The following is a 27,074-nucleotide window of genomic DNA, read 5'->3' as shown; positions in this document are numbered from 1 at the left end:
AGACTGACCCAGCAAGGCCAAATCTATCTACCGAACTTGTAGCTTGGTCTGCAAAGCATGGTTGTAAAAGACAGTGTTTCAATGATTTATTGGAGATATTGAGACGTCCAGGACTCTCCTACAAACACCTAATAAAGTGCAAATCAGTGATAAATGCGGTGTTCAGTACATTTACTTTGGATTAAAGAAAGGAATCCTGAAAAACAACTTCTAAAACATTCCAAGAAGGCATGCATTCTGTAGACCTGTGTATCAATGTTGATGGAGTTCCTCTCTTCAAATCTACATCTGTGCAATTTTGGCCTATTTTGTGCTCTTTTCACCTATTCCAGCCTTTCATAATGGCATTATTTTGTGGAGGGTCCAAGCCTGATCCAGTTGATGATTATGTGAGTGACTTTTTAGAGGAGTTAAAGTTACTCACCAATAATGGCATTCACTTTGAAGATAGAGTATTTAATGTTACTGTGAAGGCTTTTATATGTGATGCCCCTGCACACTCATATCTGAAATGCTGCAAAGGACACAATTCGTACTTTGGCTGCAAAAGATGCAAAATTAAAGGGAGCTGGGAGGGAAGAGTTGTTTTCACAGGGGAAGAGGCATGTAATGATCATACAGATGAACAATTCAAGAACTTTGAGTACAAGGAACAACAAAGACTTTCTCCCTTAGCTGTTGCTGGAATTGGGTGCATAAGCCAATTCTCCCTTGACTACCTGCATCTAGCTTGTCTTGGTTTTGGCAAAATAATTCTTATTTTCTTAAAGGAAGGACCAGCTAAATGTCGACTGTCTGTCAGGCAGAGGAAAGAAATTTCTGATAATTTGGAAATTCTTAGCGGAAAGATGCCTGGGGAATTTACTAGACAGCCAAGATCCCTCTCAGAGCTTGACAGATGGAAGGCTACAGAGTTCCGCCAGTTCCTTTTGTATACAGGCCCCATTGTGCTTTGTAATGTTGTATCAAATGAACTATACACCCATTTTCTGACTCGGACGAAAGAAAGAGAAATGCCTATCTCAACTATGCCCAAAAGCTGCTTGATACCTTTGTTGACAATGCTCAGCATTTGTATGGACCAACATTTGTTGTATATAATGTGCACAGTTTGAGATATCTACATCAGGATGTGGTACAATTTAATTATCTGTATTCCCATTTGAAAACTTTTTACAGTCCTTGAAGAAACTAGTGCGGAACAGTCATAACCCTATAGCTCAAGTAGTAAAGAGAATGAAGGAGAAGGAAAGAGTTCAGAGCAACTGTGATGCATCTGGTTGACGGATGTATATTTCGTCAAGACAAAAAGACTGTTGTTTCCTGTTGGATAATGAGGACTTTGCATTTGTGAAGGAGAAAAGAGCAGACAGAAGTCTTCTATGTGTTGTTGTACGACAGACTCAGACTTGTAACTTCTTCACTGAACCCTGTGAGTCAAAACTGCTCAATATTGTATATGTTAATAGTCTGGAGGCGCATGCAAGGGAGAAATTCCTCTCTGTAAAAGAGCTGCACAGAAAAGTAGTGTGTCTCCCATATGGTGCTGGTTATGTCCTTTTCCCTCTTCTACATGGCATAGAACTTTGATTCACACAGGATGCTTCTGTCTGCTCTTTTTTCATGGTTAAGTTTAAATTTTAAAGTTTGTGAGGAATTGCATGTAGTGAATACCATCTAACTACAAATGTATAAATAAAGCAGAATGTTTATTATTGAATTATGTGTTTCATTGAGTATAATCATTATAAGCAAACACAAGTGTAGTAATCAGCACCGCAATCTGAATTAAGACTCAAAATTAAAATGTGTATGTCTGTTTCAGGTGATGTGGACACGTGCTGTTTGGATAGAGCAGGAGGGGGAGGTTGAGGGAGTCCTGCCCTCAAACTGGGTGGATGCCCGAAGAGAGTTTGTGTGGTGGCCGAATGATCCAAAGCAGGCCACAAAACTATACAAAGAGAAGGCCAACCCTAATAAAGATACTTGGGTTACCTTCAAGCTCGTTCAAGTTAAACATACATCAGGTATAGCTTTCTTTGAAAATAAGAGAAAATTCCTGTTAATTATTATAAATTCCGATTGAATATTTACAGTAACTGTCTATGTACATGCATCAGTGCAACAATACCTTTTTCATATTTGATCATACGTAATGTAAATATAATTATTTGTAGACAAGAAATCAGAGTGTGATCACTTTGATTTAACCACCTCTGTTACGGATGCTGAAGACGAGGAGGAGACACCCAATCCAAAACGCAAAAGTGAGAAGCGGGTGTTCTCCGATTACGTTGATGGTATGTAAAAGTAACAATCTCAATAGCTATATTTTTAACCAGTTATTAATAACAACTGATGCCTCATTTAGCTTGTACCTTGTTATTGATTTTTTTACATCCCTTTTAAATAAGTCATTTTGAAAGGTGCTCTGTATGAAAATGTTAAAAATCTTATCAGATTTGTTGATCATGGAAATTGCTAAGAATTTTGGTTAGCTTATTCTATGTTAAACTAATTTTCAGTATTATATTGAAATATGATAATTTTCTATTATATTACAGACTTTGATTCTGATGCTGCTACTCCAAGTAAGTCCATTTCTCTGCCTTTAAAGTTCCCAAAATAAAGGAAATAAATTTATTGTAAAAAGTTACAGATCAAGTTGATTAAATAATTTAATTTGATATGAAATATTTTACTGCCATATCTTTTCTGTTTAGAAAAGAAGAAGCCATTGAAGCTGCCAGTGCCACCCCCAAAACTGAGGTTCTCTCCTAGGAAGAGTGTCTCCCAGACCTCACTCAGCTGTTCAAGTACGCTTAAAGGTAGGTTATTGCAATCAAAGTTAAAATGTTTTCTTAATGTCCTTAGAAGATAACCATTATCAATCATATTTAAAGACAAGTTAACACCATTCTTTATGTTATTGAAGCCCAACCATCAAAGGTGAGAACTTGCCCAAGGAAAAAAAACGGTGCTGAGTTCTGGCTTCAACATTCCTGAAGTTATTACTACATTTTTTGCCTACATCTAATAACTCTATGAAATTGAGATGAAATTCACAAGTTAATTTTTTTTTTATTACGTCTGAGGTTATGTCACTGTAGTCTGGAGAACAGTCTACCATAAGCGAATTATATTCAAAGATTATTGGACTGGTGAACATTTTACGTCCATACTTAAATATTAAATTAATCTGCAATATTATATTAACATCCCAGGTAGTCCAAACTGGGACCTCACCACGCAAAGTTCGAAGCCCTAAGCAAGTTATAATACCAAAGTCTTCAACCGAACCCCAGAGTCACCATGCCTCCTCAGTACTTAGTACATTACTTGTATCATATTAATTAAATTATTAAATTTAAGAATAGTTTATGATCCCTCTGCAAATGATAGATTTGTTAAGTATGAGATTATTGTTAACTTTTTAATTTCTAGTATCAAACCAGGATTGGCCAGATGGCAGAAATGATCCTGGAAGACTGTCAAAAAGTATGTCTTTTTTATTGTATAAAGTAATAAATAAAACTACCCATATTACAGTTTTACACAGAATGTATTTTAATTATGTGTAGGCTCGTATACAATATAAAAATAAGTTGTCTTTTACCACAATGCTACAAACTACACAAACATATTCAACATATCCTATTTCAGATAGGTCATAATTTTATAGCCTACATCTGATTAATGATCCATATCTGGCATACGTTCATATTTTTAGTTTATAATGTATAATCTTGCTTATCCTTTAATGGCAAAATAAAGTGTTTTCATGTTCTAAAAAGTTACTACAATTTTTTTTACTTTGAAAAATGGTCACTTTGTATTTATAGACTGAGAAAATACTGCAAAAAAGTGCAGTTAATATGTGAAAATGTGTTTGTTCCATTGAATGTGTAAATGGGTATGTCTGATTAGTTGATTAATGAAGATCTAGTAGCTTCTAATATTATTTCTAATATAATATTATTTCCAGATAAACCAACTTCGGAGAGTAGGTGGCAGTGATGTCAGAGTGTGTTCACAGTCTTGTCAAGGTATTGCTTATTGATTTTTTAAACATGTTTTTACATTACATTTTTACTTTGATCAAGTTAAAATATCCACAGAATTGAGCTTATAGATACCTATGTGTTAACCACTGAATGTGCAAGGTGTAAAACTGCAAAATTGTCTTTTAAAATATAAGGGTTACAGTACTACATTTGATCCTAAATATTTGAGTAAATAAATGTTGAGTGAAAACTCACTTGAAAAAATGTCTAAACTCAGTGAAAATTTGGTTTTCAGACTTATGACAAATGAACCGATGACAGAATTCAACTTCGTTGGCACAAACCGAAAAGATAAACAACAAAAGAGGGGCCTGGGAGACACAAATCTTTATAGAGTAATTAAAGGTACTCTTATTCTATGTTGTACTTTCAAACTTTGGGTACTCTTTAATTAGGACAGACTTTATTGCTCAACTGCTATGATGCAAGCCAAATTTTATCCGTTTATTTCAGCTTTGAGCTTAGTAAACCTTAATGGTTCATTTTTGAGATTATACTCAAGAAGATAATAATCATCATTTATTTGAGTAGTAATATTATATAATTTTCTCCTAGCTGCAGTGCTGAAGTCCCACCCTACATCAACAGAAAAAGAAATAAAGGAGCATGCAATGTGTTACTTGAAGAATGCATATGCAAGGCAGGGAGTCAGGAGATCTGGACACTGAAAATAATAGGTTTCTGGTTCTGTTAGGACAATTAGACAGGGTTTGCAAATGGTGGACAAAAATCGTCTTAACTTCCACAGTAATATTTTTTTTTCTTGGAAATATAGAAGTTGTACATTTTAAAATTTATATTTGAATCAAAATGTGGTTTGATTGATTGTATACAATGTATAATTTTAAATACATATTTTTCAGCTGTAAATGTGTATTTTCAGAATACATTTCTAAGCCAAATCATTGGCTTGGTTTACTAGTTTCTACACCTATAAAACCTATCTTTGATGTATAATAGACCTCTACCCATATACGTATAATAGTCCTCTTAAGTTATCTGTATAATAGACCTCTAACCATATATGTATAATAGTCTTCTAACCATATATGTATAACAGTCCTCTAAATTTATCCGTATACTAGAACTCCAACCATTTATGTATAATGAACATATAATCATAGATGTATAATTGACGTATAACGATAGACGTATATTTAATTCTAGACGAATTGCGGACCACATTTAGACGTCTAAAGTATGCGTTTAATAGACGTATATTATACATCTTTTGCCCACTGGGTCACTCGTATTTAATACAGTCTCATTTTAATAAATTCCCCCGTTTCTCTGGTAAGTCCAGGTTTTACTGCTTGTTTCAATGTGTTTTCATTCTTTACATTTCATTAGTGTGAAAGATGTGACCCTGTACTGGATACAGCGCATAGAAACTGGACGGACCTCTGTTCACGACTGAAGACACTCAGGATAAAGAGTTAATTAATTGTAATTAATGTCATGAGCTGTAATGAGTCCCGGTGTCGGAGTAAGTGTAACTGATAACAACACAGACAGTATTATATTAGTGAGAGTAACAGTCAGGAGATCAAATCTCTTTCTAATAAAATGGGACATCACCCGACTAATCAATTTCTGGAAATTTTAAATAGTTTTCTTGAGATTGAAGTAACGGGACACTTTAATCAGAAAGTGTGGTTATAAAAAGTGAAGTTCCGGTTTTTATACTCGTCCAGAGACTCTCCCTGCTCTGACCTCTCCTCCAGGTCGTTTCTAATGTGTCTGTTCTGGCGGGTTTCTGTCTAAAAACATGTTACAGGACTCCCATCTCCTGTGGAGACACATGTAGGGTCGTGTCAGTGCAGAAATCCCACATTGTAAACCAGTTTAAACTGGGATGGGGTACAACTTGGATCAAGACAAGAACTGAGAGATTCATCAATCAGCCTCAGGACTCTCTCCCACTGGTGTCCTTTCCTCTCTCTCTGTGCTGTTTCCTAAAAACCCCTCTAAAACCCCATGTACAAAAGAAGACTCGCTCGTCACTCCTGTTCTGTCCTGGTGTCGCAGTAACTGGGACTGAAGCAGACGGAGAGGAGATGCGCACTTCCAGAACTTTCCTTCCCGCTCGGTTCTTCCAGCTGAGCCCCAGACAGACTTTTCCCCTCCTGAGGAAAGAGCATCTTCCCACACAAACAGCCCGTTTCTCTCGGAAACACCAGCAGCCCACAACACACACAGCACAGGGAGCGTTTTTACCAGCTGCACCGCCACACGGACACCAGGACTCCCCTCGTCTGTGTCAGGGAACCTATAGGTAGAATTGGAGGATCCTTATGCGTGACCGGAATCCTACAGAACACAAAGTAGCAAAGGGACGATCCAAAGACGAAATCCAAAGGCTGGGTCGATAAGGGAGGCAAAGGGTCTGGTAACGAGAGATATCCAAAAACAATCCAAAATAAAAAATCAAGAAGGCGAGGTCAAAAGGCATGACGTGAGAGAAGGAGAAGGAGGCAGAAGATTTGTAACAGGAGATCAGTCAAAAGGCTTGGAAACACGCACTGGAGAATACTACAAGAGGCTTCTCAATAGTGAGTGTGGGGATTTGTGTGTGAGGGGAGTTTAAATACTGAAAGGAAAGGGGTGTGATTGGATAATTGGTTAGGGAGTGAGAATTTGAGGAATCTGATGGGTTCAATCAGGGATGAGATTATGAAACATTGGTTCTGGGAATGCAACGGCGTTTGCGAGGGAGAGTGTGGGGTGTGACTGGGATAGAACAGCGTTTCGGAGGTAGAGTGTGGGGCATGACACCACAGAAATTTAATATATTATTCTGCTTACTTCTCATGCAGTCTTCTCAAGTCTTTGGAAGGACTATGAATTGGCTTTCCCGCAGATTAAATGAAAAACTTCTCCGTCTCCCTTCACAGCTGCTGACCTGGGCATTACAGCTTAGTTTAAGATTAAACATCTGAAAAAACACAAATAAAATGCAAGAAAGGTACATTCCAGATTTTCTCAAAATACTGTAAAACATGGAAGCTATGGAGGTGGAGGTCTGTTGTTCTGTATTGACATGGATTTTAATGGGCTTCTATGAAAATTGGCCATGGTGTGAGTGAGTCCTGTGATGGACTGGTGTCACATTATCTGCGATAGTGCTTTGCACCCACTGCTTGCCAGGATTGTTCCAGTTTCACCACAACCCTGAATCGAGTGGATGGGTATATTAATGTATATTAATCATCTTACATGTTCCTATTCTTCACTCTATAGGCATCCTCTCACGAGGCACCAGTAAATGTAGGGGTTTTGCGCTTAACTGGGACAATTATTAATTGTAGCAGCAAGTCAGAAAAATTATTCTTCTGATGGCTATTAGAAACAACCTTGCAGGATAACTCAAACAACGCACACACGCGGATACTAATACACGACAATACATTTATTAATACAAAAAATGTGCGAAAACATAACAGATCTTATAGTGAGAGTTAGCAGTATACAAAAGGTATATATTCAATCACGAAGAGTTACAAACCAAGAGGGACATACATTTCGTTATATCATTCATTTAGACCATTTTGTAATTGAACTTTGTCACAACTTGTACATTAGATACTCAAAAGCAAGTACATGATTCATAGGAATTAAATTGATATCAACTCAGGTTGAGGTAACAATTTAATTCTTGAGCTGTAATGCAGAATGTTGAATACTCATCCCCTCTGTGGGGATTCAGATCTCCCGCGGATGCAAAGAAGCAGTAGCAGGCTGTTGCCGTGTCCAATCGGCGCTCTCTTGCCCGGTGCCAGGCAGTGCTGGTTCGACATGAGAGAAGGAGAAGGAGGGAGAGATTTCTGCTGCGGTGCGCTGCTGATGCTCTCTGAAGACCTGCTAGTTAGTGTTGGCTGAAACTAGCAGAGTTTGCACGCAGAAAAGTCACAATCTTTAGACAGGAAGAAGACCGGTTCGTTCCCGATGTAGCACGAGTCCTGAATACTGATATTCAGCTGTCCACAGTTCCAACCATAGTTTACTCGTTGATCAGGTGAGCGTTTGCGGTGGGTTCACGAGGCTTGCTGCTGGGCTAACCTCGGGTGGATCCTTTGGTTACACGCTGGCAACCTCCGTTCTCAACTCTTAGAACAAGGGAAAGTCCTGGCACTGGGACACACTGGCCGTTACGTGACTGTCTGAGCCGAGTCTGAGGATGTCCAGGAGGAGCTGGAGTTGTACCTGGAGGAACTACGGTTGCTCATTGGTTGAAAGATCCATGGGCATTCGAGAATCATTTTGTGACTTACTGCTACAATTAACAATTGTCCCAGTAAATGCACAAACCCCAGTTATTGGTGCCTCGTGAGAGGATGCCTACATTTATTGGTGCCCTGTGTGAGGATGAGTAACCATGAACTCTGACCTTGGGGTTGTAAACCACTTGGGAAGAGACTCTCCCTTGGAATCTCCCAGACAGTGAGGCACCAAAGATGACCATTCATTAGGGTGGTTGATGTGTCTCAGCTTAGGGAGTTGTTCCTTATCAGAACACTCTATCAGCTAGAAAAACACCTTAAATGTGAACCAAATGGAATGGCCTCTCTGTATCAAGCACCACTTGAAATGAGGGAGAGAGAGACTGGCAAGGGAGCAGCAAACTTAATTCCTGTATTTTAATAAACCTTGCCACTACAATGGTCTTTCTCCTGTGTGTATGCGCTGGTGGGTTTATAAGTCACTTGACCGACTAAAACTCTTCCCACACTGACTGCAGCTGAATGGTCTCTCTCCTGTGTGAACGCGCTGGTGGGTTATTAAGCTACTTGACTGACTAAAACTTTTCCCACACTGACTGCAGCTGAATGGTCTCTCTCCTGTGTGATTGCGCTGGTGGGATATTAAGTTACCTGAGTGACTAAAACTCTTCCCACACAGACTGCAGCTGAAAGGTCTCTCTCCTGTGTGAATGCGCTGGTGGGTTTTTAAGTGACTTGACCTACTAAAACTCTTCCCACACTGACTGCAGCTGAACGGTCTCTCTCCTGTGTGAATGCGCTGGTGGGTTTTTAAGTGACTTGACTTACTAAAACTCTTCCCACACTGACTGCAGCTTAACGGTCTCTCTCCTGTGTGAATGTGCTGGTGGGTTTTTAAGTCACCTGACCGAATAAAACTCTTCCCACACTGACTACAGCTGAACGGTCTCTCTCCTGTGTGTATGTGCTGATGCCTTTTTAAGTGACTTAACTGACTAAAACTCATCCCACACTGACTGCAGCTGAAAGGTCTCTCTCCTGTGTGAATGCGCTGGTGGGTTTTTAAGTCACTTGACCGACTAAAACTCTTCCCACACTGACTGCAGCTGAATGGTCTCTCTCCTGTGTGATTGCGCTGGTGGGATATTAAGTTACCTGAGTGACTAAAACTCTTCCCACACAGACTGCAGCTGAAAGGTCTCTCTCCTGTGTGAATGCGCTGGTGGGATATTAAGCTACTTGACTGACTAAAACTTTTCCCACACTGACTGCAGCTGAATGGTCTCTCTCCTGTGTGATTGCGCTGGTGGGATATTAAGTTACCTGAGTGACTAAAACTCTTCCCACACAGACTGCAGCTGAAAGGTCTCTCTCCTGTGTGAATGCGCTGGTGGGTTTTTAAGTGACTTGACTTAATAAAACTCTTCCCACACTGACTGCAGCTGAATGGTCTCTCTCCTGTGTGAATGCGCTGGTGGGTTTTTAAGTGACTTGATTTACTAAAACTCTTCCCACACTGACTGCAGCTAAAAGGTCTCTCTCCTGTGTGAATGTGCTGGTGGGTTTTTAAGTCACCTGACCGACTAAAACTCTTCCCACACTGACTACAGCTGTATGGTCTCTCTCCTGTGTGTATGTGCTGATGCCTTTTTAAGTTACTTGACTGACTAAAACTCTTCCCACACTGACTGCAGCTGAATGGTCTCTCTCCTGTGTGAAGGTGCTGGTAGGGTTTTGAAATGCTAGACTGACAGAAACGCTGCTCCTCCCTGTGCCATAATGGCAGTTTGTCCACTCCATCTGAGCAAGGCCTTGAGTGATTCTTCCTCATCCTCTGATCGTGCTGGGGTCTCTTATTCTGCAAGTGCTCCATGGAATGGTCTTGCTCTGTGTGCTGAAACTGAGATTTGTTTTCTCCACCGTGACCTTCAGTGTGCTGCTCAGCAGTGTGAATCATCTGGGGCTCCTTCTCCAGCTCTCTGAGACTTAAACCGTCCAGTTCATTCAGTTGTTCCTTTCTTTGCCCAAGAACAGACATACTCTCCAGTTCATTAAAACTTTCAACAATTTTCTCAGTAACCAGATTATTAAACCTGTTTGTTAAGTCATCAGATGCTAAGGGATTACATGATTGTTTGAGACTGTGCAATGACAGTCTCTCCACTTGAACAGAACAAGGCCTAATTATCAAGCCCTGTAGGAGCTGCTGTTGCTCCTCCCTGTACTGACTCTCCTCTTGGTGCTGTATCTCAACACTGTTCTCTTCACCAGGTACATCAGTCTGCTGCTCTGCACAGTCAATCAACTGGGGCTCCGTGTCCTGCTCTGTAAGATTAAAGACATCCAGTTCTTCACTGTGCTCTTGTACAGAGACACAGCCCAGTTCATTACAACCTTGTGTAATATTGTTCGAGTCCAGATTATTCATCTTCTCTGTAAAATCATCACATACTAAGAGCCCAGGTGTCTCACTCTCAGGGTCTGTCTTCATCGTGGGCACAGAGTCCAGATCCTTGACACTCTGTCTGCTCTCTGTGTGCTGCTCCCCGAGTTTCTCTTTCTCTTGTGCGGCAGTGAGCACTGTCTCCTGCATCAGACTGGAGCCCCACTCCTCCTCACTGTGCTGCTGTTCAAGAGCCCTTTCCCCAGCTTCAGAGAGAGTACTGGCCTCTGAGCCTGTAAACACAGGACAAGAAAACAAGACCTTTATAATAATAATAAAAAAAACTATTTTATATAGCACCTTTAAAGGTGGCTTCTCAAAGCGTTTTATAGAATGACAACAACAAAAAATACACAATATAAGCACGATGAGAATACACAGTTAGAGGAGACAGTAGATGGTGGTACTAAGTACAGTAGGAACAGAGGGGTAAAGAACAGTTAAATAAAGGCTCTTCTGAAGAAGAAGGTTTTGAGTCTGGATTTGAAGGAGTTTAGAGAAGGTGACTCTCCGATATCCTTAGGGAGAGAGTTCCACAGCTTGGGGGGGATAACAGGTGAAGGCCATGTCACCTATACAATGTAGACGGGCTTGGGGGACAGTAAGGAGACCAGAATTAGAAGAGCGAAGGTTGTGAGGTAGGGAGTAGGGTGATAACTCAGACAGGTACCGAGCCATGGAGAGCCTTATAGGTGAGCAGGAGGACTGTTAAGTCGACAGGAAACTTGACAGGAAGCCAGTGCAAGGACTCCAGGATAGGAGTAATGTGAACACTTGCACTAGACCTGGTCAGGATTCTGGCTGCCGAATTGTGGACATACTGGAGTTTGTTCAATGGGGATTTTGAAACCCCAGAGAGTAGAGCATTACATTAGTCGATTCAAGATTAGACAACACTTTTCAGCCACAGTTAGTGATAACATAGGGTGTAGTCGAGGAATATTTCTGAAGTGAATGAAAGATGTTTTGACAACATTCTGCGCATGTGGGTTGAACGTCAAATATCATCCCCAAGTTTTTCAATTTAGACTGAAGCTCAAGTACAAGACCATCTACAGATAGGGTTTCACACTGATTTTACAAAGTTGATGGGTGGTGCCAATAAGCATGGCTTCAGTCTTGTCACAGTTAAGATGAAGGACATTTTGAGTCATCCAAGTTCTTATGTCAGAGATGCAATTAGAATAGAGACAGCCACATCTGCGTTGGGACTGGTATGGATGTATATACGAGTAACAATAGCATAGTAATGATAGCTGAGGCGATGTGATCTTAAAAGCTTCAAGGTAAAGCTGTAAGCTTTACGCTACACAAACACACGTCTAGTATACTCGCAATCAATTTGGGTTGTTTAAGCATAGAGGAATAAGAGGGTTTAAGGGGGTTTCTGATAATACGTAATTTTAGATATACAAGCTTTGTCAGAAACCTAACTACCATGTAAAAAGTAAGACTACAGAAATAATAATAATACATTACATTTACATAATACAGACACACTGACTGCACACAACAGTACATTTACACTACACTGAGAGTGAGGGATTCATACAGACACACTGACTGGACACTCCAGTACATGAACACTCCAGTACATGAACACTGCACTGAGAGAGAGGGGGGTTCATACAGACACACTGACCAAACGCTACAGTACATTATCACTGCACTGAGAGAGTGGGGTTAATTGGCTCCGTGAAGTTGGCCCCTCTACAAACAGCACAAATGATTAAACTCACCTCATTCGTTAGTGTTACGTTTGTGGCGTTAAAAGTAGCATTTGTGCTGCTTTCAATTCCGAGATATAGAGCCTTGTTTTTTCGGGGTCGTGACATCTCTCAGCCCCCCTACAAGATCGTAGCGGAACCAGACTGGTCTCATTCATTAGTGCTGCTTTTGTGCCGGTTTGTGCCGTTGAAAGTAACTTCCCAGCTACTTTCGTTCCTTAGATATAACATTTTCTTTTTCAGAGGGTGACGTAGCGTTTGTGCTGCTTTCATTCCCGAGATAGAGCGCCTTGTTTTTCCGGTGATCACATGACCATGCACGGTGACTTGGACCTCCAGTAACACCGTCTGCCGAGTTCAAGCACTCTGTTACCAGCACGAGAGTAACAATTCTGCAACTCTGTTCCTCTGTTTGCCCAGGTGAGGGTACGGATTTTGCATTTAATATCATTATCTTCTATGCGTTTGTGTGAACAGGAAAATTAAAATTGTTTCCAATATCATACCCGTATCAGAAGTGTTGCAGGTGTAGCCTTAAAAAGTGAACATTAGCAAAATTGTATATTCTTACAAAGAGGCTTTAACGAACAAGTCTTAATACCTCGTAGCGGTGACCTTTTTTAAAAATCATAAGAAGTACTCAGTTTCGCATTGTCTCCTTCTTAAATAAACAGGCATCAAGGGACGTGTGAACATTCGACCTGTCTGTCGAGCCACGTATTTAAAAAGACTTGAATTTGCAACTTTCTGGACCACTGTTGCTCTTTTTTATGCAAAGCACATTCGCCAACGTGAAAAGGAACCAGGACTTCAGGACTTTTATTTTTAAGGGGCAGTATGTACAAAGTTTACACAAGTTCATAACACATCCTAGAAACAAGAGTCTATCATCTCACACATGAACACCGTGGCAATATTGGAAAATATTTATTTTCATAGAACAGAAGTGAACATATATATAGGTTCTTTGAAAAATTGGCATTATCCACGTGTTTGTATTAACAAGGGTCTTATGCGCAAACATGAAACGATTAGCTCAGTCCTTTTATCTGTATTTCTGGTCAGTCCTTGGTGTAGAAAACAGCATGAGGGCACACCTTGAGCTCTGAAGACACAGATATGACTACAAGGACGTTTACAAGTACCAACACACTCGGTACTTAAATTACTGGATGTGATGAAAACAATGAATGCAATTTGTTTTCCGACTCTGTCTGGTCGGGTGGGGGTGGATGTTTTACATTTTAATATAGTGCCTTCTTTTTCTGGCCGTGACGTCACTCTGTGCCGTCGGCACCATACAAAAACCACAAGTTCAAGACCACCAGATCTTTCAATTGTGATCTCTTGATCAGCTGACCCCAGCCTTTGCAGTTGATGTTTGATTTATTATCTGCATCTCTGGCGAAGACCTCTTCTTCCAAATCGTAAGTTTCTTTACAAACTAGAAATGCTATACTGTAATTATGATGCTACATTGACGTCCCCACAAATTTATTTTAAAGTAAAGATATTTGAGAAACTTATTTTGTTTTATATCATGGGGAATACCACAAAAAAATAGTAAGCTTTATTTGTTGTTATCATGATATTTCTACACATGCAAGTGAAACTTGAAATGACTTGTCACACTTCTGAATTTAAATTATAATGTTTTGTTTCTGTACATGTTACAAGGAGAATTGAACCCCAAAAAATCTCTGACATGTTACAAATTGCGGATGTGAAAGCTGAAATGAAAGAAGTGGTGATGGGCCTTGGTATTGCAGTTAAAGTGAGTAGGTGGGTCTAAAAAATATTAATTTATCAATTTCTATCTACATATACGGAAACATTTTGATGTGCACTTAAACTGTAATCCATAACAATGTAAAAAACTTAGTTATATTTTCATTTACACAGTGGAGGGAAGTCCCCATTATCTGTAGGGCACTTTCACTGGGGTTTCAAGAGAAGCACTTGTAGCGGTGAGGCTTATTAATAAGGCAGAATTAAGTGTTTCTGTGCTTTCCCAAATTAGGCCTCATCAAACTATTCATGCAGGCTGATTTAAAGATGTTTTCTTTTGATAAGGGACAGCTCCCAAATGGGTTGCACTTAGCTAAGCCTGGCTATCATGATCAATGGTCATCCATTGGCGTCTATCTGTCTAGGGAGTGCCAGATGGACATCTGGACTGCATTCCTAAGTGTCAGGAGTAAGTGACTCATATCTCACCTTGATCAACAAATCAGGGACTGGTAGGGCTGAGTAACCCACGTGGGACTCTGATGCCCATGGAACTTTCAGCCAATGAACGAGCTGAAGTTCCTCCAGGTAAAAACAGGCAACACAGAGGGCCAGAGTGGAATTCTGTGGACTTTTCTAAAGGGAATTCAAAGGAGAATTCCAGGGCAGGACGGCCCAGGAGCAGAAGGCTCCCAAGAGCAGGACATTCTCGCAGCGCGCCTCCTGACCATCCTGCGACCCAGCCCGGACAACCACGGAATGGCCAGTGTGTCCGAGTGCCAGAAGTTTCCTTTGTCTAAGAGTCTAGAGCGGAGGTTGCCAGACAGTAACCAGAGGATCCACCTGAGGTTAGCATCAGCAGCAAGCCTCATGAACAGGTCGGAACTGTGGACAGCTGAATCACTATTCAGAACTAGCTCTTCATCAGGAACGAACCGGTCCTCTTCCTGACCTGCTGGGACCCACAGTCATCTTTTCTCCTGTGCGCAAACTTTGCTAGTTAAAGCCAACACTAACTAGCCGGTCAATGAGCATCAGCAGCGCACCGTCACAAGCCGCACAGCACAGCCTGGCACCGAGCCAGAGAGCCCGAATTGGACAGCAACAGCCTGAAACTGTTTCTTTGTGCCCGCAGGAGATCTGAATCCCCAGAGATTGGATGAGTATTCAACTTCACTGCATTACAGCTCGATAATTCAATTGTTATCCCAACCAGTTGATATCAATTTAATTCCTAAGAGTTATGTACTTGTTTTGAGTATCTAATGTAGAAGTTATAACCAAGTTCATTTACAAAACGGTCTAAATGAATGATATACTGAACGTATGTCCTCTTGATAAATGTAACTCTTTGTAACTGACTGAATATATACCTTTTGTATTCTGATAACCCTCTCGATAAGATCTGTTAGGTTTATATGCATATTCTATGTATTAATAAATGTATCCTCATGTATTAGTACCTGTGTGTGTGCGTTGTTTGAGTTATATCGCATGGTTGGATTCTAAAGCCATCAAAAGAATACATTTTGTGATTTACTGCTACAATTAATAATTGTCCCAGTAAATGCCCAAACCCTATAGAACTGGTGCCTTCAGAGAGCACACTACACACTATATAACTGAAAGGATATTATTAATCACGTGAAAATTTGGAAGAAGAACAGTTGAAGCCAGGTTTGGTGAAATTCATTTTTTGTTACATTTTTGAGTGTTAATCAGACTTCTCTATACTTTGCATTAAACATTTCTCATAATACCTGGGCCATGGGTCTAGCTTGGGATTCAGCCATCACATGAACGCTGAGATTAAAGGGTGACATCACGGAGCTAACAAAAGAGTAGTGTAAATTTGTTGTTTGAGACTTCAGTTCTAACCAATATACAGTGTTTTGCATTCATCCTTATTTCTTTCTGGGGATTTAAACTACTCATCAATTGTTTGATTTTTTTTAAACCTTGAGCTTTTCAATTCCATGTACTGCACTACATATTTGTAATTTTTGATTGTTAATTCTTAATTGTGTATGAAAGTAGATATCAGACCTACTGCATGCAATAGCTTATTGAGGAGCTGTTGCCATTCTATTGTTCCATTACCTGTAGAGAGGGGTTTATAATGTACGTTGAAGTACCTGCCTCTTTGAAGTTCTGAGCATCTTTGGGAATGTTTGCATGGTTTACATTGATTGTATCATGTCCCAGAAGCAACAGGCATGAAACTGGTGATTCCACTATTGTAGTAAATGTAGTAGAGTAACCATTTGACAATAGATTATGGTCTGCCTTCACAGAGCATAGAACAGGATAAAATGAGTTTTGTGTGAGCTTTATTAAGTTATACCCTCACACAACAGAGTATATTAAGGAAGAACCGAGTTGGTATAAAATTACATCATCTGGTGTGTTACACTGTTACCACACTTAAGAGACCAAGTAAATGTACTGGATTAAAGCTCTGCATTGTTCATTGTTATTGTTATTCTGACATTGTTAAACATTTTACACATTGTTTGGTTACGAAAGTCGATGTGAGGACAGGATTTGTTTTTTTGTATTTTAAACAATGTATGTTGTTGCACCATAGTACTCATTCTACATATTTGCCCTTCATTCCAGGATTCATCACCTACAGGCACTGTTAGGAGGGTAGGAACTTAACAGTACTAGCATTCAGGCTGTGCTGCCAGACATAACCTGACAAAAGAATATACCCAAGTGCTGCAGGGCTGCAAAGGTAACAAAGAATCAATATGTACATGCATAACAGTGTAACTGCAAACTATAAAATCACACATAAAACATCACACTTAGACCAAAAAAAAAAGAAGGATACAATGCTTTTTCTTCTGAAGAAGTTCTAGAAGAAATAGGTGAAGGAGGGGACCAAGAGCCAAGCTGTACCCTTGATGCATGCCCGACAGCATTGGAAGACTGGGTAACAGAAATCTGTGAAGAATGCAGGTTGCTTGCTGTGGACAGTGGTGATAGACATAACCTGCATTTCCTACCGGAGATTGTTCCTCATCTCACCAGGCTTGCTTGATATCTCCCACTCTGGACTGGCTTAATGGTTCCACTTTTCAAAAGTGTGAACATCACTGCAAGCTCAGCCAGTGTGGAGGTGGATTTCAAAATCCTAAAACGATCAGTGCTGAAGCATGAGTTGACAGGTTCCTTATGAAGCACCTAGCACCCATAGAAGGTATGAGAATATCAATGGGTGTTCATGGTGTTTACCAGCAGTGTGAGAGGGCCATTATCAGTGCTACCACATCCAGCTCTCTAGAACAGCAGAGCGGAACACTTGTTATGAGTTCTGAAAAACAAACAGAGCTCAAAAAGGACAAAGAACTGGTGTATACATAAAATCTGAGTTGTTTGGAAAATTGGAGAGGGCTTGCTGCACCACCTAAAAAACGGAAACCATCTTTTTATCTTGTGCCTCATTCTGAGTGGTTACACATAGATTATTCTGTTCTGTGAAAAAAGCTGTAGTGGCTCTGGTGAGGAACTGAAGCAGCAGAGACCTGCCCCCAGTAAAGGTGAGTGGAGACACTGTGAGTGTACTGAAAACTTGTGCCTTTGATGTCAGTGCCTATGCAGTGCCTATTGTGACAGCAGGACTTCTAGCAGCTATGTTAATCAGGCTGTAGATAGCATCTACAACTGGTGAAACATTTGGCACAGAAAGGTGTGCACAAAGATGTTTATGTTCTAAGAGCTAAAATTTTGAGGGACATTTTTGGTGCAACGAAAATAGTCAGGGCTACAACAAGTGAGGGCTGAATGTAACATTTCAGAAATCATAGCAAAAGTGTTCTTAACAGTGCCTAGTGTGGTAGCACTGAGTCGGCGCTCATCGCCAAGTTGCCCCCTCCATTGTGGAGTCACGCAATATCCCATTTGTTTCTGTAGATTTGAATACGCTGAGAGCAAGAGGAGTAAAAGGGCTATAGGAGGCTGTACAGAAACAAATTAAATTAAGCCAATCCAAATGTCTCTCTCAAATTGGTGACATGGGAGATTGGCTGAGTCATGAAGAAAACACTGTGCAGTCTCAAAATATCTTTGAGAGTCAACTTTCAGATTTTCCACATAACCTGGAATTAAACTGGAAGACCTTCAAATTAAGAGGTGTCACTGCGGTCTGCCCACCTGCCAGCAAACATATCCTAGGTCATTACATTGCATACTGCAAAAGACACGACTTCATCTGGGATAAATTTGATGATCTAACAAAGACAATCAAATCTGTGTCTTCAGTGGTCAAGGTGTGCCCTCACGCTGTATTCTATACCAAGGTCTGACCAGAAACACAGAAAAAAATCTTCACACATCCCTTGATGCCTATGTTTATTTAAGAAGGAGACAATACGAAACTGAATACTTCTTCAGATTTTTAAAAAAGGTCAATGCTATGAGGTATTAAGACTTGTTCGTTAAAGCCTCTTTGTAAGAACATACAATTGTTTGCTAATGTCGCTTTTTAAGGCTACACCTGAAACTCTTCTGATACGGGTATGATATTGGAGACAAATGTAATTTTCCTATTCACACAAACACATAGAAGATAATGATATTAAATGCAAAATCCACCGCCGCCCCCTACCTGGGCAAACAGAGGAAAAGAGTTGCGGAACTGTTACTCTCGTGCCGGTAACAGAGCGCTTGAACTTGGCAGACAGGGTTACTGGAGGTCAAAGTCACTGTGCATGGTCACGTGATCACCGGAAAAACAAGGCGCTATATATCGGGAACGAAAGCAGCAAAAACGCTATTTTCAACGGCACAAACCGGCACAATCCCAGTACTAAAGAATGAGGTGAGTTTCATTGTTTGTGCTGTCTGTAGGGGGGGCAAATTCACGGAGCTTACTATTCAAATGAAGAATCTCTTTCTGCTTGTTTGTTTATGTGTTTAGAGAAAATTCCCACTACACTACTCAAAACTCTGCCCCTCTACTGAGCATATACTTTATTTTCCCAATATAGGAAACAGAGGAAATAAAAGAATTACCATTTAACTACATGCAATACCAGATGCAATCTCTTACCATCTTAAGAGCAAGAGTTCACATGATAGTAAATCAAAACCTGATATTTTCCACAAAAAAGTGTCTCTTGCGAGATAAATATTCAAGAAGCCGCTACAAATTATCATCTGGTACCTATTTTCCTATGTATATCACCATTCTCTCTTGTGTGTTAGACTTTCAGCAAGGAAAAGTATTTTTTGTACGATCCAGAACCTTGAATTGCAACAGAAAATGGTTTTATATATTTACACTATGTAGCAAGATCTCCCAGTAACAAAAACAAAACCACAATAATTATTATAAGAAGGAGACATATTCTCCTGGTTCTGTGGCTGAACTATATATAAACATACAACAAAGAATATGCAAAATCTTTGTTTTAATCTGAATTTTTTTATACAAATGTATAATGCAATCACTTTTTCACACAGGGCCATGTAGGTTTGGATTTGTTTTCCCTTAATAATAAAAACCTTCATTTAAAAACTGAATTTTGTGTTTACTTGTGCTATCTTTGTCTAATATTTCAATTTGTTTGATGATCTGAAACATTTCAGTGTGACAAACATGCAAAAAAATAAGAAATCAGGAAGGGGGCAAACACTTTTTCACACCACTGTACATATCACAACCTGTTAAATATTCACTTTAAATTCATGAGCTCTTAAGCCCTATCTGGTAGTGAGGATGATTCAGATGTTAAATTGAGGAACAGTAGCTTGAGCCCCACCCCCCAGACAGACTGAGAAAGGGTTCACTGTCACACAGATGAGCACATTTGAAAATGCAAGGCTCCGAACCGCAGAAGCCACAAATCCTGCTCTTGTGTCAATGTTAGAGGGTTTAAAAGACATTCAACACACATTTTTTTATTGATCCATGGCATAACTTGTCCTCCCTATTCACTAACATTATAAGACCATGTCCCAGTTTTCAAACTGTACCCTAAGCCCTTCCTCCAGGTCCACACCTCCACGACACAGCATAAGAAGTGTGGACTTCAAGTACATAAGGATTTGAGAGGCACCGTTACAAAAAGGGGGGCATGGGACACCCCCCAAGTGACGTCACCGGTTTGTTACGCGGGTCAAAACGCTTCCTGTGGTTGCTGCTGCTTTTGCAGTGACTGAGTGCATGTGGACAGAATTTCTTAAATATGTTTTTTATCCTTTTTCCATTGGCAGGCTGATGAACTTGAATCTCACCGCGTCTATCCCTGAACCAAAAGGGAGTGACGCGTTCTGTTCATTCGTGTTGAGCAGACTCGACTCCAAACAGGCAAAGTAAACAAGGGAAAACTTGGTGATACCGCCCTGTTTATCCGCGGCTTTGTGTTACTAAAGACATTTCAACTCGACTATCCCAGTACACAAATGACAGTAGGAGGAAAATCATTCATTCGCTTTCTTTCAATGCAAACTAGGCTGAACCTCAAAGCTTTGTACTATTGAATACGTCTACTATTAAATATTCCATCTACAAAATATACTGCAGGTTAACCAATATTATATTCACCAAAATGGGGTGGCGAAATCAAATCTGTACGTCAAAACATTGTACCTAGAACACAAACAGGATGAATCTGAAAGTATTACATAATCTACAGATATAAATAATACATACAGCATGAATACTTAAAGTAGTTCAAGTAGGGAGCTGCATCAGTATGCGTAGGCTGCAAAGGAACAAGTAGAGGTATATTCATGTGCTGAAAAGAGAAGAAAAGAAACAACATTTCGGCTGTGGAGCCTTCTTCAGGCGTCAAAACCTTCTTCCACAGCTGAAATGTTGTATCTTCTCTTTCCGGCAGGGAATAAACCTTTACTTGTTCCCGAACCGAAGGTAGTCGAATTTATGTAATTTTGTTTTACATAAAATATGCCAGTTTTAAAACCGTAAAAAATAATATTTTACTTTTACTAGTGGTTCTATAATAATTAAGCCTGCTTTACTACACCAGCTACAGATGCAGCCATTCAAAATGCGCGGTAAAAACCCGCGGTACGGTAACCTACCCACTAGCCACCGCGGGGCACCGGAGCATACCGCAGGGCAAGTGATTGGCTGGCCAAAATGACCGACAGGGGCACTCGTGGTGCATTGGTTGGTAGTGCAAAGATTTAATCATTTAATGTCTTTACTGTGCACATTTTAATCCGCTTAGTTTTGAATATTTATATGGATTTTACCACTAAAGGGAAATTTTAGTAGCTGAGCATAAAAAGAAGAGGAGCATAACGCATCTGAAGGTCATAAACGATATTAATTTAAAACATTACTGTATGTATGTAAACTGTACTGTGTATGGCTGGTCTTGGTAGTTTAAAGAAAAAATACACACCAGTCTTCCATTTCTCCCTAAACATTTTAAGCATGAAAGTTTTATGAAACGGTACCCAAATATGCGATTGCTGTATAGAATGAATTTTAATTAAAAAAAAATATTTAACACGAACATTAAGCTGTTTACATGTTCCGCCTGAGAACAGTCACCCGTTGCTACCCAACGCAGAATGGTGATTGGCTAACACCATCTGACACCCCTCTGATTGGAGAAAAAAGACGTGCTGGTTTGCTATACCAGGAAGAGGATTTCTTTCAATTCTAAACGTGTATTTTAAAAGTTTAAGAAGTAAAAACCTTACAGCGTACACAGATTTCTAAACTGATCAGGATCGTTATCTTTGTCTTATGCATAATAATGTTCACCGCTCTGTCCAGCAAATTAATAATAAACTTTATTTTATATAGCTTTTTAAACGAATAAGTAATTAGATTGCTCATAAACCTAATCACTTGCTTTTTCTTTTTGTTTAGGCTCAGATTTCAACTATAGATCGTATTATTAATAACCATAATAACAACCAACCAACAAAAACAACCATATAAACATAATACCAACCAAAAACATAGATAACAACCACAATACAAAATCAAATAATCAAACCATTTTACACTCGCAAAGTCCTCCAATTATCATAATCCCGCCCCTTATGCAAAACCAAACCTTCCTCCCATCCCAGTTTATCCTGTTTATCATAAACAAAATCCACCTCAATTTTCAACATAAAGCATTACACAAAATCAATACCTCAACACTCCATACTCAACAACGATAATTCACAAACAGCCAGAACATGTAACTACACATTCCCAAACATACCCAAACATAGCCCCGCCCCTTATGCAAAACCAACATCCCTCCCCTGTTCTCTCTCTCCCCTGGCGGTTGTAATTGTTTTTATTTTCAAATAAATTTTAGCAAAGTCATGTATTTTAAAAATCTTAAGATTTTTCTATTTATGTCTTTATTTAGTGGTTTCATTAGTGACAAAGGCTAAACTTTCTTGGAAAAATGTCTTTTATGTAAACCATGTTTGCTATTAATTCATTCAGGGCTAAAATATGTTCATTGTCTTCTAATGAAAGAAGGGTTCCTTTCGCCATAGTCGGGAGCCTAGCCTTTAACTAGTAAGTACTGTATTTACTGAGTTTTTGAGGGGGGGGTCTTTTGCTGGAAATCTCGCCTCCTACTTTGAAAATATCCGTGAAACCGGTTCAATTCGTCACAGCCAGCACTCCTGCAGAGAGTTGGGTTGTACTTGCAGTGTATACAGTACACGCGTTATGCTCTTCGTTAATGTCTGTGAAGTTTTATTTAATCTCTGAGCCATACTGATTCTTCTGGAAGCCAGTTTCCGCCAGGGAGTAAAAAAAAAAACACACTATGGTATTCTCTCCAATGCAGTGCAGTTAAAAACATACCTCTGATGCTGCTCCTAAATGAATATCGTTTATGACCATCAGAAGCTTTATGCTCCTTTTCTTTTTTCCAGTGGATTGAACAGGGAGAGGCATTTCATGATGTACTTTTCACTGATGAAACAACAGTGGCTCTGGAACAGTTTTCAACCAAGTCGTTTTATAAAAAGGGGAGATATGTACACGTTACTGAAGCTAAAAGTTTAGCCTTTGTCACTAATGTAAACACTAAATAAAGACATATAGAAATCCCATTTTTAGGATCAGAGTCTTACATGTGGTTATTTCGAAAACGTTTGTACGTGCTCCTTCTTACCATGTTACTGTTTACCGTTACTGACCATATTAAGTTTAAGTGCCTGTGGGCACTTTTCCTGTCCGTGGGGGGTGGACCGTCTTTCATTAGAAGGTTAGTCTGTTCTACTCTGAGAATGTAGAGGGGGTGGAAAGTGCCCGCGGTCATTTAATTAGTATTAAAATCTTAGTTATCTTTCTAGTTCACAGGTTTGCATGCATAATTTAATTTTGAAAGCCACTGAGACATCAGGTACTACTGTTGTATTTATGAAAAAGAAACAAAACAAAAAACATACTAACAACTGTGCCATCCTACTCCTTAGTTAATACATTTTATTCATAAACAGTTAACATTGTGGCAAAATATTTTGAATTATATTTAACCCTATTTTTTCTTTAGTTTTGTATTTAACTTATTATATGATAGTCAGACTTAATGTATATTAATGTATATTTGAACAATGAAAATATATTAGAATATACACAAACATTTTAGCGTTTCATTCTGAGCAGAAGACCCTCACACCTGAAGAGTGCTGGCTGTGACGAATTAAACCGGTTTTACAGGTTTCAATCACAGATTGGGACTCAGTAAAGTAACACACAGCGCCACTGGATTTGATAATACTGTACCTAACCAAAATCCGCAATATGGAAACAGAACCTAATTGTTGATAGATGATGTACTCGTAACATTTTTTCAAGACGAACTACAACATTTAAAAAATGACTTGTATGTACTTGATATCTCTAATCAATCCACGGGTTCCAGCACAAAACAAAACTAAAACGCATACCGTTTCGCGCTTCTTATTAGTTGCTCAAAAGTAATTTGACCGTATGAAATGCATAATATAAACCTAGAAACATATACGTGAGCAGTACTTAAGCACTGTAGTATCGGTGTTAAGACATACCTCTCAAATACTGTAAATCAAGTTAAAAATATCTCAAGACCGATTCTGGTCGTAATGAAACCATGTTTCGTGTATGTTTTCTTTTTCATCTTGAAATAACTCATTTCTAAATACCTTTTTCACTGTTAACATCTTGTAGCAACTTTGCGACAAAATATATACTCTGACAGTTCATCCTGCTACCAACATTAAATAAAACAAATCTTAAGATTTCTATATTTATGTCTTTATTTAGTGGTTTCATTCGAAGCTTACAATGTTTAGGGAGAAATGGAATACTGGTGTGTATTTTTTTCTTTAAAGTACCGAGACCAGCCATATACTGTATGTTTATGTTAAGATTTCCCTTCAGTGGTAAAATTAGATATGAATATTCAATACTTAAACGGGCACAGTTAAGACATTAAATAAACATATACATATTGTATACAGTACAGTTTGCATACGGTAATATGTTTATGTTACGCGATTAAAAAATAAATAAATAAAACTGAAAGGTCCAGCACTAGCTGGATTCGAACAAACAACCTGCCAGTTGGTAGTCACACACATAGACCAGTAGGCTACAAGACAGCTCGCATAAGCAGGCAGGCGAAACAGCCCTGCCGCAGTACACGGATATAATCATACCGTTATTAAATTCTTGAGATACGCGATTCCATATTATATTCCCTTTTAATCAAATTCTAAAAGTATGCTTGTTGACTCCGGTATCACGTTAGTTAAAGACTTCAAAGCTTACAATGTTTAGGGAGAAATGGAATACTGGTGTGTATTTTTTTCTTTTCATGATAGGTGTCGCATTTTAAATCATTTTCGTAGTTAGAAATTATGAAACGCCCTGTCAAAAGCAAGGAAGTTTTTATGCCCGTTGAAGTAAAACAAAATGCCTGACAAAGTATGGCTTGGACAGATTCCAAGTGCTTGCACAAATGTGCTAAAGAAATTATACTTTGAGTATACAGCTTGTCCAAAGTCATCCATTATTAATACTATTAGTAATATCTTCAGTAAAGGCTTTGATGCATAAATATTTCTGATAAAGGTAGGTTGTGTACTTTTGTCCAACTGAGCAATCTTGCTTTCATAAAATATACCAACATTTGAATGACTGATGATTAACATGCTGTAATACACAGTTCAAAATTAAAGGCTCGAATGCTGTACATGAGAGGTTAAGCTCCCCCTGGCGGTTTTACAAGGCGACGCCGGATAGCTAGTCACGTGACACACGTGATACCGCGTGATACCCCGGTGGGCGTGTCGCGGTATGCCGTGAAATACCTCACCCATTTTGAATGGCTGCATCTGTACATCACTTCTTCGTTGGGTATTCCTCAGGCTATATTCAGAAGACGGCAAAACAGAGCACAAAGCAACTCATCGTAGCAATTAACAGGGTCTAGGAGGAGAAGCTGACCGAACAAAGTTGTAATAATTTTCGTAAGACTCTTTTGTGCTCTCCAGAAGATTGAAAAGGGCAGCGGAGGACAGTCGGGGATGTAATTTCGCGAAAACTTTTGTTCTGTCTAAATTGCCAGTATTTAACACTGCACTGGAGGGGGGTTAATACAGACACACTGACTGACTGGACACTCTAGTACATTAGCAATGCACTGAGAGAGAGAGGGGTTCATACAGACACACTGACTGGACACTTCAGTACATGAACACTGCACTGAGAGAGAGGGGTTCATACAGACACACTGACTGGACACTTCAGTACATTAACACTGCACTGAGAGAGAGGGGTTCATACAGACAGACTGACTGGACACTCCAGTACATTAACACTGCACTGAGAGAGAGGGGTTCATACAGACACACTGGCTGACTGGACACTGCTGTACAATGCAGTACATTAACACTGCACAGAAGATATAGTTACCGCCACGTCGATAAATAATCTGCCCACAAACATATTTCCAAGACTCCAAAGTCTCCTAAATTGGCTTTCACATGGAGAAAGTGTATCAATTGACGACATATTTCTGTCCACATTTAAAGAACAGCAATAACATTAATGAGAATATAACACGACCACAACTAGTTTAGTTCGCAGAAAAGAATCCCTCGGCAACATCACAAACCTTTCCTACTTCGCTCTGCATCTCTCCAACAGTGAGGAAGTTAAAAAAACCGTTTTTAAACACAAACGTTACTAATTAAAAGTCACTGCACTTACCCGACGGCTCCGTTTCTTCATTTGTTTCTGCAGTGATTTCACAGGGAGGCATGAGTCCAACATGATCTGTCCCTCCCTGATCTCCTGCTCCCGACTCCTTCTTCCACAGCTGCAGTCGCACTTTAAAGGTCTCGTTTTCCTTCATTCGCGTTTTTTCTGTCCCGAAACTGTCCTCCACACACTGTGTGATATTAATCACGGCCCGACTCACCAGGATCTGGGAGACGCTGCGGAGTTTGTCTTGAAACTCGTTCTCAGAGTCAGACATCCTGTTTCGGAAAACTTCTGAAACTTCATACACGAACGATTTGAGCAAAACCTCCACGAAACAGTGAAGCTCGTTTTCCTGCTTCATTTGCGCAATTTCGGTCCCGAAAACATTGTCGACAGACATGATTTTAATCAAGACCCGTCTCGCCAGAACCTGGGAGATCCAGCGGAGTTTTTCTTCAATCGACTTCTCGGAATCATCTGTCAGGTTTCGGAAAACTTCCGAAACTTCGTGCACGATCGATTTAAGCACAATCTCCATGAAAGAGTGCGCCTCAGTTTCCAGATTAAGCAACAGATTCTCCATTTTTTTCAGAGTCGATCTGGAAGACACAGACAAGTCCTGCAGCTGCCGCGGCTGCAAACACATGGGCTTGAACACAGAAAGCGAAATGTGGTCAAAGAGAGGACTTCCGGGTTATC

General features: G+C 39.7%; 1 protein-coding gene and 1 long non-coding RNA gene across 2 annotated transcripts; one reads left to right on the top strand and one right to left on the bottom strand.

The window, feature by feature from the left end:
- Positions 1-2,012: 2,012 nt before the first annotated feature.
- LOC148666348 (uncharacterized) lies at positions 2,013-2,848 on the top strand. The gene is made up of 3 exons (XR_015936635.1): positions 2,013-2,300; positions 2,565-2,591; positions 2,724-2,848. It is a non-coding gene; the product is annotated as an uncharacterized LOC148666348 (long non-coding RNA).
- Positions 2,849-7,455: 4,607 nt separating this feature from the next.
- Positions 7,456-27,018, bottom strand: LOC148666347 (uncharacterized). Its single transcript, XM_088631705.1, has 2 exons — positions 26,382-27,018; positions 7,456-10,960 (listed from the first exon to the last, which is right to left on the bottom strand). The coding sequence occupies exons 1-2, from the start codon at positions 26,956-26,958 to the stop codon at positions 8,757-8,759; spliced, it is 2,781 nt and encodes a 926-aa protein (XP_088487831.1). The 5' UTR covers positions 26,959-27,018; the 3' UTR covers positions 7,456-8,756.
- Between the last annotated feature and the right edge of the window lie 56 nt (positions 27,019-27,074).

The sequence above is a fragment of the Lepisosteus platostomus genome, chromosome 5, assembly GCF_059453375.1.
Source record: "Lepisosteus platostomus isolate fLepPlt1 chromosome 5, fLepPlt1.hap1, whole genome shotgun sequence".
In the NCBI taxonomy this organism is placed as follows: domain Eukaryota; kingdom Metazoa; phylum Chordata; class Actinopteri; order Semionotiformes; family Lepisosteidae; genus Lepisosteus; species Lepisosteus platostomus.
This window is presented reverse-complemented; position numbering and strand designations above follow the sequence as displayed.